Source organism: Xiphophorus hellerii, chromosome 14 (genome assembly GCF_003331165.1).
Source record: "Xiphophorus hellerii strain 12219 chromosome 14, Xiphophorus_hellerii-4.1, whole genome shotgun sequence".
NCBI lineage: Eukaryota > Metazoa > Chordata > Actinopteri > Cyprinodontiformes > Poeciliidae > Xiphophorus > Xiphophorus hellerii.
The window spans coordinates 1,462,560-1,476,133 of record NC_045685.1 but is presented as its reverse complement, the minus strand read 5'-3'; the positions used below and the strand labels follow the sequence as shown (position 1 = coordinate 1,476,133).

General features: G+C 40.2%; 1 protein-coding gene across 3 annotated transcripts in view; it reads right to left on the bottom strand.

The window, feature by feature from the left end:
- The window catches only part of mllt3 (MLLT3 super elongation complex subunit), a 75,675-nt gene that overhangs the window by 40,270 nt on the left and 21,831 nt on the right, over positions 1-13,574 (bottom strand). For all 3 annotated transcript variants that reach the window (XM_032583233.1, XM_032583235.1, XM_032583234.1), the window contains exon 3: positions 1,043-1,125. In XM_032583233.1, the coding sequence (XP_032439124.1) occupies positions 1,043-1,125 (83 nt within the window). The remainder of the gene's footprint in view (positions 1-1,042; positions 1,126-13,574) is intronic.

Here is a 13,574-nt window from a genome sequence, read left to right as displayed (position 1 = left end):
ACAGTGTATATCTTCCTACATTATAGTACTTAAAGACAAATCAGAATAGGCAGATAAAAGCTTTACCAGATCTGGAGATCAGGAATCAGCAGCAAAGTTCTGACCAGTGGATCTGAAAAGGTTTAACCCCGATTCAGAGCCCCACACCCCTATTCTCCCTGTCACTAACTATTACATATAGCACCATGGTAAATGCTGACTGATTGGAGCTGTATGCAAATAATAACTCTATATTCATTAGGGTGCTAAATATTTTTTTTCTTTTAAATAACCAGGTAAACCCCGTTGAGATGTAGATCTCATTTTCAAGAGGGAGCTAGGCAGAAATCTGCAACACACAACAACCTTGTTACTCAAAAATAAACCCTACCCTACCCTACCTACTCCAGGTTTGAATTTGTTTTCAATATTTGCAAAGTATGCATCTATGATCAGATTTATTACATTATGTGTTAATTAATACACACTAAGGAAGATATATGAGGTAGAAACTGAATGTCAAAAAGAAATGCACAATCAACAATAAATTATTGAAATATTGCCTCTTTCAATAATGGACCCTGAAAAAGCTGAAAGATTAATATTTTTTTAAATGCTATTTTTGTTACAGAGGCTTCATATTCCATTTTAATTATTGTTGTTTCAGTTGTTTTGTTTGTTTATTAGGGTTATTTAACATGTTTTCCAGGTCTAATGTTAAAATATATATATATTTTCTGAAGAACATTTATCTTTGAGCAGGTGTACTTGTATTAATATGCCATTATTATTATGTTAGTTAAAAATGGTGTCACAATGACATGACTATCATTTATTGCAGTAATTTCTGAGAAAATTTATTATCCAGCAAAATTTGTTATTGATGTAAGTAGGCCTTCGTATTTACCCTAGTGATACAGATAAACTAAATTCTTCACATATTTTGCAACTTACATTCTTTAAGCACAGACAAATCCAGAAAATTTTGGAAGTCAGCATCCATTGAAATCCAAGCTTCAAAATGACGACATAAGTTTCACGTAATTGATCTTATTAAAATTACCTTGTTTTTGAAGTAAACTTCAATAGGTAAGATGAATCCAGCATATCCAGACTCCTCCACTTTGTATGGAGGATCCTTGCATACTGAAAAGATAGAGAAAGGTTTGTTAGAGACTACCGTTTAAAATAAGAATGCCAACATAATAAGAAATGAGGTTTTCATTTCAGGTGAGAGGAAAAATATTGAGTAGTTTTGCCAATAAATGCTTGCGTCAGACTCTGTAGTCTTAGTTTGATTAAGGCTCCAGTCCCCAACTACAGTTCATATCATAGACATTTTGAATGTAGAACAGGAAAGCTAGCTTTGTCAGCTGAGCGAAGCTGACACCCCACCCACGTCAGAAAATCCAGCAAATAGTCTGAGTGGTTAGTGCTCCGTTTGTGCAGGTTTGTGCCGTTAAAATTTTCGTTTGTGCAGCTTTGGTTTCTGAGATATTAAAAATTATTTTTTTAGGTCATCCAGAGTTCACCATCCCCCCATATTGCTCCAAAACAAACCAAAGTGGGCTACTGTACTTCGTTATTGCTCTGTTTGTGCAGGTTTGTGCCATCAAAATTTTCGTTTGTGCGGGTTTCGTTTTTGAGATATTAAATGTTATAATTTTGGCTGATGACGTCATCAGCCCCCCATCTTGCTCCAAAATAAACCAAAGTGCTCCATTTGTGTAGGTTTGTGCCATTAAAAATAGCATTTTGTTTGTAAAATTTTGTATTTTTCTTCTATAGCTTGTGGGTCAGGTGACCCATTTACACTAAATCAGTGTGAAATTGTTCTACTAGACTGTGAAGATTAGGCACACCTGGTTTTATTCCATTTAAACATTTTATTCCTTGTCAGTGAGACATGTAAGCTATTAAAAACCAATGGTATAACTTAAAATTATGTAACAAATGTAAAAAGATCTAAAATGGGGAAGCGATTTAAGAAAAAAGTACTAGTATGGAATAAAACCAGATGTGCCTTTAGAGTGTGATGGCCAAACCCATGGCCACATGGGTAAAGTCTAAAGTCGGTCATTTCTTTTATGCACAATTAATTTTTTCATACAGGCACAACAACACTTTAGTTTCAATAAACATTTATTAATTGATTGGGATACATTTGTTCTATTTGTTAGCGCGCACATTTACGGTAGTTAACATATGTATTTATATCAACTTAAAGTTAATTGTGTCTGCTTAAGATTAACTCTTTGTTTGTTTTCCTGCCAGTACTTGCCTGCCTTGGAGTTAGGGTAACAATTTCACAACTGCATTTAGTTGTAAATGCATGTTTTAACTGCATTTAGTGTAAATGTGTCACATGACCCAGAAGCTATAATAGAAAAATACAAAATTTTGAAAAAAAAATGCTATTTTTAACGGCACAAACCTGCACAAACGGAGCACTAACGAAGTAACCCACTTTGGTTTATTTTGGAGCAAGATGGGGGGCCGGTGACGTCATTGGAAAATTATAACATTTAATATCTCGAAAACAAAATCCGCACATACGAAAATTTTAATGGCACAAACCGGCACAAACGGAGCAATAACGAAATAGCCCACTTTAGTTTGTTTTGGAGCAATATGGGGGGATGGTGACGTCATCGGCCAAAATTATAATTTTTAATATCTCAGAAAGCCAAAGCTGCACAAACGAAAATTTTAACGGCACAAACCTGCACAAACGGAGCACTAACCACTCAGACTATTTGCTGGATTTTTTTGACGTGGATAGGGTGTCAGGTTCACACAGCTAGCAAAGCGTCCACACTGCAAACTTTAAAGTTGATAAAAAGCTAAGACATAATATAAATGATCTGATTAAATTAGTTGTAACAGATTAGACATTTATTTAAGTTGGTTCAAAGAAACATTTATTTTCAGTGTGGGAACACTGAGTAAACAGATCTCTCATGGTCTGAGGGAGTTTATATGGTTCAGAAATGACTAGTAACTGAAGTCCCAAGACCATTTAGAGCTTAGTAAAATTATCCTTTGACAATTTGCTGTTTGTGACTGGCTGTTATTTATCCAAGCAAGTTCCATATTTGCTAGGAATACTATGATTGAATGAAAAAGATCTTTTGTTTTTGGCTGGTGATGTGGGTCATTTACATAAACTTTGTCACATGGAGGAAAGCCAATGCCCAAACACATATTGAGTGAGTGTGTGTGAGATGCAAACATCTTTGTTCACAAAGATATATGCGCTCACATCAGTCTCACCCCACACTGTGGTGGCACAAATACACTGCCTGGCCAAAAAAAAAGTCGCCACCAAAAAATGGTCACACTCTCTAATATTTTGTTGGACTGCCTTTAGCTTTGATTACAGCCCACATTCGCTGTGGCATTGTTTCAATAAGCTTCTGCAGTGTCACAAGATTTATTTCCATCCAGTGTTGCATTAATCTTTCACCAAGATCTTGTATTGATGATGGGAGAGTCTGACCACTGCGCAAAGCCTTCTCCAGCACATCCCAAAGATTCTCAATGGGGTTAAGGTCTGGACTCTGTGGTGGCCAATCCATGTGTGAAAAAGATGTCTCATGCTCCCTGAACCACTCTTTCACAATGTGAGCCCGATGAATCCTGGCATTGTCATCTTGGAATATGCCCGTTCCATTTGGGAAGACAAAATCCATTGATGGAATAACCTGGTCATTCAGTATATTCAGGTAGTCAGCTGACCTCATTCTTTGGGCACACAATGTTGCTGAACCTAGACCTGACCAACTGCAGCAACCCCAGATCATAGCACTGCCCCCACAGGCTTGTACAGTAGGCACTAGGCATGATGGGTGCATCACTTCACCTGCCTCTCTTCTTACCCTGATGCGCCCATCACCCTGGAACAGGGTAAATCTGGACTCATCAGACCACATGACCCTCTTCCATTCCTCCCTAGTCCAATCTTTATGCTCCCTAGCAAACTGAAGCCTTTTTTTCTGGTTAGCCTTACTGATTAGAGGTTTTCTTACGGCTACACAGCTGTTCAGTCCCAACCCCTTGAGTTCCCTTCGCATTGTGCGTGTGGAAATGCTTTTGCGTTCACAATTAAACATACTCCTGAGTTCTGCTGTTGTTTTTCTTCGATTTGATTTGACCAAACGTTTAAGTAATCGCAGATCACGATCATTCAGGATTTTCTTCCGACCACATTTCTTCCTGGAAGACGATGGTTCCCCACCATCCTTCCAGTTTTTAATGATGCGTTGGACAGTTCTTAACCCAATTCTAGTAGTTTCTGCAATCTCCTTAGATGTTTTTTCTGCTTGATGCATGCCAGTGATTTGACCCTTCTTAAACAGACTAATGTCTTTTCCACGACCACAGGATGTGTCTTTTGCCATGGTTGTTTGAGAAATGAGGAGTTACTCATTGCATCAGCTGGGGTTAAATAACTTGTTGCCAGCTGAAAGATAATCGCCTATGCAGTACTTATCCAATAGGAGGCTTGTACCTATTTGCTTAGTTAAATCCAGGTGGCGACTTTTTTGTTGGCCAGGCAGTGTATAACGTCATAAGCAGAAGGTTGCTCTTATGATGTGCTAACGTAACATCCGTTCTAGCCAGCATTCTGCTTCATCTAGCTTAATCTCGGCTAACATTGCAACGTTAACCGAGCGGTGACTAGATGAAACCTGTATACCCAACAATATTTTTCACACATGGACTGGAGTCAAAAGTTGACACAGAAATAAACAATATATCAGCATATGGGTTGTAAGACACCTTGTGTAACAAGCATAACATACAACATGATCATGTAGATGTTGAATGATAGTGGCTCATGAATGAAGATTTGAGGTTCCCCAGACTCCTGTTCATGTTTTTCAGTCCCATTTTCAGTGTTATCAGTCCCTTTAACTCTAAATATGAAAAAAAATCAAATCAAATAAAATAATAGTTTAAAAAAAAGCAACCAACTGCCTCTGGAAATCCCCCAGTAAGAAAATTGAGTCCAGCTGTGTGCAATTTAATTTTAATATGCATATAGATGTTCTGAAAAGGCCCCAGATGTTTATTAACAGTAAACACTATCACCATCACTAGGGATTTTAAGTATTTTGCAGTTGCTATTTCTAGACAAAAATATACAAATATCTCTGATATTGTGTCTGTAATGGTGTAATAATTGAAGGCTTTTGTTGCTGCTGACTTTAAAGAACCAAAGTCAACAGTTGTGTATGTGCAGAGACCATGAACAAGCTAAAACTATTGTGACCTGATATTTCCGATTGGACCTAGTGGTTATTAGGGGTGCACAGATAAATCAGCCAGCCAATAAGTCGGCCCAGATTTCCTTAATTTTGAGAGATCTGTGATCGGTTGACACTTACATGTGGACCTGATTTCATCCATCGATCTTGTCTACTTTGGCAAAGGTCTAAAATTCAAACACTGTACTCTTCTGCTCTGCTATGAGAGAGGTTTGACTGACAGACCAAGCCACCAGGTCACATCTGCACGTTCGGAATTAACAATAGGGACTTCACTGTTGCCAAATGTTGTGACTTTTTCAATATATTTATCAACATTTCAGACAAAAAAATCTGTATCGCAGAAAATCAGAACCGGCAAGTTTTAAAGATCGGTGATTTGTGATCGGCCAGAAAACTGGAATTGGTGCACCACTGGTTATATCTTTGTATACTAGACTTATAGAAACTTTTTTCTTGTTGTCCAGTTGTTTGGTTTTCTTGTCATCACATAAGACAGCCACAGACCTACATCTGTTCCTCACTAAACCCAGAAATTACAGTGTTTGAGTTTAGCTGTAAAAATTTACGGTTCTGTTTTAAAAACTTCCATTGCATATTATATCTCAATGAGCCTATATGCTTTAATAAATCAAAACTTCTTCTAAACTTAACATCAGAACATATTTGATATGTCACTGTTGCTTTGCTTTCATATATTATGTAAATGACAAAGCCATTTAATCTGGCACTCTTTTCTCATGAGATCTCATTAAATCCCTTTTCCACAGCTTGCCCTGAAGTAGAAACAGAAAAACGCAATGGCTTAAATTAGAAGCAGATCCTTTAAAGCTGATGACAAGGTCAAGGCTTCCCCGTTGTACACCTCTGGGACTTAAAAGACAAACAAACTCTGACAGAGCTCAGGTGTTTCCCCCTAGAGGAGTGTGTTTGTCAGAGTCCTTCCCTATAGACTCTGCAAAAAAAGCACCAATTAAACTTGCTTCTGTGGACCTCTGAGATTTTTTCTTGGGAGAAACGGTGAAAGCAGGTTCCACCTTTGGATCCCATTTAAATTATTTGGGTATCCCATTTGGGTCTCTACTGCTTCTAGAAACAATCCAAGTGCTAGAAGAAAACATCCAGCACTGGCACTATGTTAATGTTTTTTTGGTGTCTTTAAAATGTGTCATTTCAAAAACCTCCCAATTCAGACCCAATTGGAGGCCACTGCCCATTACCTAGCAACCAAACAAAAAAAAAAAAAAAAAAATCAGCTGGTATTTGGCAAAGTAGGTAATATATAAGTTAGGGTTAGGCTATTTGCTTTGGGTATGCAAGCTAATGAAGCATGATAAACAAAAATAGACTAAGTTCTACCCTGCAAATTTGTCCATATGACATTTGGTATACAGTGAACCCTTGTTTTTCGAGGGGGTTGCGTTCCGAAAAGAATCCGTGATAGGCGAAATCCATGAAGTAGTTACCTTTATTTTTTACAATTACTATACAGCATAATTAAATACTCTACATTGAAACCAAAGAACAAAAACTGTTTTCAGGCCCAAGCATTTTTTAAACAAATATAACGCTTTCTTACAAATAACTACAGTAAAATAATCATTGTAATCATCAATACGAAGTACAGAAGGACAAATTGTGACTTGCGTATTTCACTGTTCCTCTGTCTGTGACGATGCGGCCTCACTCCGCTCGCTAGTGTCTTTTTCTTCTGAAGCCTGTGGTGCTTGTGTGTTTTTTCAAGAGAAGAACATAGTTATCGGTAGTTGTTGCCGCTATTTTTTCTTCTGGGCAAAAATATTTGCCAAGCTGTGTATTTAAATACCGTAACGTTATTGGCACACAGGCAGAGAAGAAGCGCGGAGACTGTTTAGCCAATCAGGACGCAGAACACAAAGGACCTTATCAAGCTCCGCCCACAACTGACCCACGTGACCGCAAGTCTCACAAACAAAGCCTCGTGGGGCGTTGTTTCTATGTAAACATGACTCGATTAGTGCATCATTTCTACCGGATTTTCACAATATATCAGCTACTACAATGGACAGAGGAACTAATGAGTTCATGTCATCTTTTTTGGATGAGATCAAGGTGTTTGAGCCACGCGATGCCTCCAACATTGTGCAAGTCACAGCAAAATGCTTTCGCTCGATGAGGAAAACGGCAGATCCACACACCCTCTACATCAGGGGTACCCAAACTTTTTGAGACCAAGATCTACTTTTTCTCTCACCAGCCAGCTGAGATCTACCCCATGACACGAAGACACAAAAATTGGAAATTAAACTCTATTGACTTATTTTATATGCGAATATACATCAGTTATAGCAGAAATATTAAAGTGATAGAAAACCTAATGCAGTTTCTTCCTCAGTGAGACTCTGTCACTGGGAGGCGGTTACTGGTTTCTCAGTCACAAGCTGGTTGCAAACCTGAGGCCAGCAGGTGTCAGTCAGTTATGGTAGATCTGAAATTTGGTTTGATGACCTCAATATGAGAAGCTACAGACTGATAGGAGGAACCAAAGAGCTCTGTAAAGGTAAATTAAAATCTTCTGAAGTTGGATATAATTAATTTAATTTCACATAATTATCGCGGTAAAAGCCATTTGTTTGTTAAAATTTTATGAAATATACACTGCCTGGCCAAAAAAAAAGTCGCCACCAAAAAATGGTCACACTCTCTAATATTTTGTTGGACCGCCTTTAGCTTTGATTACAGCCCGCATTCGCTGTGGCATTGTTTCAATAAACTTCTGCAGTGTCACAAGATTTATTTCCATCCAGTGTTGCATTAATCTTTCACCAAGATCTTGTATTGATGATGGGAGAGTCTGACCACTGCACAAAGCCTTCTCCAGCACATCCCAAAGATTCTCAATGGGGTTAAGATCTGGACTCTGTGGTGGCCAATCCATGTGTGAAAAAGATGTCTCATGCTCCTTGAACCACTCTTTCACAATGTGAGCCCGATGAATCCTGGCATTGTCATCTTGGAATATGCCCGTTCCATTTGGGAAGACAAAATCCATTGATGGAATAACCTGGTCATTCAGTATATTCAGGTAGTCAGCTGACCTCATTCTTTGGGCACACAATGTTGCTGAACCTAGACCTGACCAACTGCAGCAACCCCAGATCATAGCACTGCCCCCACAGGCTTGTACAGTAGGCACTAGGCATGATGGGTGCATCACTTCACCTGCCTCTCTTCTTACCCTGATGCACCCATCACCCTGGAACAGGGTAAATCTGGACTCATCAGACCACATGACCCTCTTCCATTCCTCCAGAGTCCAATCTTTATGCTCCCTAGCAAACTGAAGCCTTTTTTTCTGGTTAGCCTTACTGATTAGAGGTTTTCTTATGGCTACACAGCTGTTCAATCCCAACCCCTTGAGTTCCCTTCGCATTGTGCGTGTGGAAATGCTTTTGCGTTCACAATTAAATATACTCCTGAGTTCTGCTGTTGTTTTTCTTCGATTTGATTTGACCAAACGTTTAAGTAATCGCCGATCACGATCATTCAGGATTTTTTTCCGACCACATTTCTTCCTGGAAGACGATGGTTCCCCACCATCCTTCCAGTTTTTAATGATGCGTTGGACAGTTCTTAACCCAATCCTAGTAGTTTCTGCAATCTCCTTAGATGTTTTTTCTGCTTGATGCATGCCAATGATTTGACCCTTCTTAAACAGACTAACGTCTTTTCCACGACCACAGGATGTGTCTTTTGTCATGGTTGTTTGAGAAATGAGGAGTTACTCATTGCATCAGCTGGGGTTAAATAACTTGTTGCCAGCTGAAAGATAATCGCCTATGCAGTACTTATCCAATAGGAGGCTTGTACCTATTTGCTTAGTTAATTAAATCCAGGTGGCGACTTTTTTTTTGGCCAGGCAGTATATTTGTTCTGTTTGTTTGTTGTGAATGACGTATACTCACAAACAAACGAGGTAATTAGTCCAACGTGTAGAAAAGGTACAGCAAAGATAAACAAAGGTAAAATAACCCGAACAGGTGATCAACTCAAAACCACTCGTACCTTTTTACTCTCTCTCTCTCTGTAGTTTAAGAACAACTGTTACCGTGGCAATCGCCTACGCCCTGCAAGACGAGCAAAGATTACGTTAAAAATATAACATTCAGTCCGTTATGATATCAAGTTTCCAGGCTTAATATTTATTTCTCAATTATTAATCAGCGCTTCCCTGAACACAGCAATGGTTGATTGACTAGCTGTACTTGGTGCTAGAGTGGCTAACACGAGTAACAGTTTAGTCCAGAGCCTTTTCTGCTCAAATAAAATCTTTAGTGTATGTCAGATACAGTACACATTGCATATTGATCTGTTTAGCTAACGTAAGACTGTGTAGCAGACAGGCTTCAATGTGTAGAAGTTGTATCAGTACTGCCTCAGAATTCTTTATTTTAATTTTATTTTTTTTAGATGTGATCGTATAGTTTAAACAATTAAGTGGCTCCAAACACATGGATACAAAAATCTCATTACAAACACATATACACTATTATTATCATTATTTTGGGCAAAATTTACATACACATTCATACACACCTTTGTCTCTGTTACACCCACCCCTGCTGAATTTTGACCAAAATGATTAAAGTGCAGAATTATCACCATAACGGAAAATAAATAAATGAATAAATAAATCACATGAATTGGCTGTCATGGATATACAAAGTCCAACTGAAATAGTATCCTTTAAAAAGGATGAAATGGCAAGAAAATGGCGACTTATTCCTTGCCAGCTCCTGGAAGCAGGATGCAGCCTACATCCCACATAATCCATGCCCACAAAGTAAATGGGGTCCCTAAACCTGGACCTGTGCCAACAATGGTGATATACACTACTAAAATAAATAAATAAACTCAGAACAAGGAAAAGTCAGTTTACAAAAGAACCTATTACTATAAATGTCTCTGCTGGAACATTTGAAAAACTGAATTAGAAACCCTGTCAAAAAGCTGACTAGCATTGTCGTTAACAGCTATGTTGGTCATCACCTGGATCAGTCTATTGACAGGCTTGACTATCCTACCAACACGGGTTCTGACTGTGTAAATAGTGTTGGTAACAGACTGAGCAACTAGTGAAGTGTGTGGACAAACACTCTGTGTGTCAACTGAAGCATTTGAGGGATTATTGTCACAGTCCATCTCACTAGGGAGCAACAGAGATTCCCTGTCTGCCTGTGCTGTAGAGACAACATCTCCATCAGAGTCATTCACAGGGGCAACATCAAGAGGCTCATCAGATAGGGAGCTGACCCAGTCTTGTGTTCTGATTCTTGAATCGTTTTCCTGCATGACTGATCTCAGAACATCTGAAATAGAGTTAATGTCAGAGCTTTCAGGTGTGAGGGAAGCAGAGTCAACAGGCTGACTGGATGTATCAACAGGAAAGAAGTTCACCAACATCAAGAGGTTACGATGCACAACTCGAACTTGACCGGTGGTGGGGTGTTTTATTTGATATGTGTGAGTTGTAGGGTTCACGCCCACAACGGTGTACACAGTAGACTCCCAGCGGTCAGCAGTTTTGCGTTTGCCTCTTTCACGCTTGTTTGATACTAAAACACGGTCGCCAACCCCAATAGATTTCCCTTTAGTTTGGCGATTGTAGAGAACAGCCTGTCAATCTTGTTCTTTGTTTGCATGATTTTGAGCTATGGCCATAGCATCTTGAAGATCTTTAGTCAGGGACAGTACATACTTGTCATATCCACCAATTTCAGGATCATGAAGAATGTTCTTAAAAAGCACGTCAACAGGGAGGCGTGGCACTCTCCCATACATCAGATAAAAAGGGGCATAGCCTGTGGTTTCATTGACTGTGCAGTTGTACATGAAGGTCAATGTCTGAAGTTGTTTTGGCCAATTCTGTTTTGCATCTGGTGCAAGTGCTCTTTTCATGTTTCCCAGTGTTCTGTTGAATTGTTCCACACTGCCATTACCTATTGGATGATAGGGGGTCGTATGGGATTTTCTCACACCAGCAACTTTCAACAGTTCGCTTATGAGCTGATTTTCAAAGGATGGGCCTTGGTCAGAATGGATTCTCTCAGGAAAACCATAGATGCAAAAGTACTTGTCCCAAAGCTGCCTCACCACTTGTTTTGCAGATTGGTCACGGCAAGGAAAGGCCTGAGCGAGCCGTGTAAAATGATCAGTTACAACCAGCACATCAATAGACTTGTTGTTAGAATCCTCCGATGTCCAAAAGTCTATACACACAATCTCCAGTGGTGCAGATGTTTTTATACTCTCAAGAGGTGCTCGACCATCTGGATCGGGGTACTTTGCGATGGCACATCGCAAAGTCCCCGATGGCGAACATACTCTTTGACATCACGGTCAATATGGGGCCAGAAGAACCTCTGATGAGCAATAGCCAAACTTCTGAACTGCCCTTGATGACCAGCATTATCGTGTATCCCTTTGAGAACATCACACTTGAGAGAATCGGGGACCACGAACTGGTGGCGTCTCTTATGGGTAACTTGGTCTTTAGACAGTCTATAGAGGATATCATTGGACACAGCAAACTTCTCCCAGTGTTTGAGGTATTTAATGACCATTGTTTGTTCATTCGATCTTTCTCTTCTTGACAGACGATGGCCACGATCCACATAGTATAGCACTCTTGATAACACAGGATCGTTATGCTGTTTTTCTCTCAATACAGTTTCTGAAAACACAGGTTGATCGTCTTGAGATGGGAGGATCAGTTGGGGCAGATGTTCAAGGGTGTCAACAGCTCGTACTCTAGCAGCAGACTCCCATGCACTGTGTGTCTCAAGAAGAGCATGAACATCATCTTTTGTGAAGGACTGAAACTTTGTGCTGTCAGGTAAGTGCAACACGTTGGAGTCCTGGTCTTTGGCATTTGACTGTCTGAAAGCCTCTTGTACTGAACCAGGTGAAACAGGGAGGGCTTCATTAAGTAGCTGGCTGTATGGGCTCTGCAACAGCCTCCTTCCCACGGCAGATTTGACAAAGGGATGGCGACTTAAGGCATCTGCCACCACATTTTTAGAGCCAGGGATATATTTAATATCAAAGACGTAAGAAGCCAGCTTTGCCACCCATCGCTGTTCACAGGCGTCCAGGCGTGGCTTTGTGAGAATGTGGGTGAGTGGGTTGTTGTCTGTCCACACTGTAAATATATGTCCTTTCAGCCAGTGGCTAAATTTGTCACACACCGACCATTTCAGTGCTAAAAACTCGAGACGGTGGGCTGGATATTTCTTTTGAGTGCGTGTGAGAGACTTGCTAGCGAATGCTATTGGACGAGCCACACTTTCGCCCTCCTGAACTTGTGAGAGGACTGCACCCAAACCGTCTAGAGATGCATCGGTAGACAGGACAAATGGGCGGTTAAAGTCTGGGTGGGCCAGAATTACTGAGTTAACCAAAGCTGCTTTAAGCTCCATAAATGCAGAGAGATGCTCGTCTGTCCAATCAGCTGGAGTTAGTTTGCGGAACTGGAGTTTTCGCTTGGTGGGTATCTTTGGTTTGCGTTTCTGTTTTGCACCAGTCAGTAGGTCAAACAGTGGTCTGGCAATCGCAGAATAGTTTGGGATGAAATGTTGGTAGTAGTTGACCATGCCGAGAAATGATCGGATGCGTGAATGGGATGGAGTGATACCATCTGGCTCCATGAGATCTGTAGTGAGCATGTTGCTGATGGACTCAACTTTAGAAGGATCTGTAGAAACACCAGATTTGTCAATTATGTGACCAAGAAACTTCACAGATCTTCTCAGCAGCCAACATTTCTTTGGAGCCAGTTTGAGGTTATGGTAACGGAGACGACCAAACACCATCTCTAACCTCTCGAGAGCCACCTCCTCAGCAAATCATCGAGGTAACATAGCAGGCTGAGAAAGTTCTGGTCATCGAATATTGAGGTCATCATCCTCATAAAGCTGGCTGGGCTGTTGCACAAGCCTTGGGGAAGTCTGTTGTATTCATACAACTCCATGGGTGTTGTAAAGGCGGAGTATTTACGGTCATCTTCATGGAGTAGCATGTTGTAAAAGCCAGACGTGAGGTCCATTGTGCTAAAGAACATGTTTCCTCCCAAGGCAGTCAAGCAATCAGCCTGATGTGGTAGGGGATGAGCATCCTTCAGGGTCCGTCTGTTGAGCCATCTGAAGTCTGTGCAGATCCTTAAATCACAGTTCTTTTTCCAAACGAGGACAAGAGGTGAGGCAAATTCACTTGTTGATTTTCGTATAATTTCTTTCTCCTCCATCTCATTCAGGACTTGACGGAGTTTCTGGTACTCAGCAGGAGGCA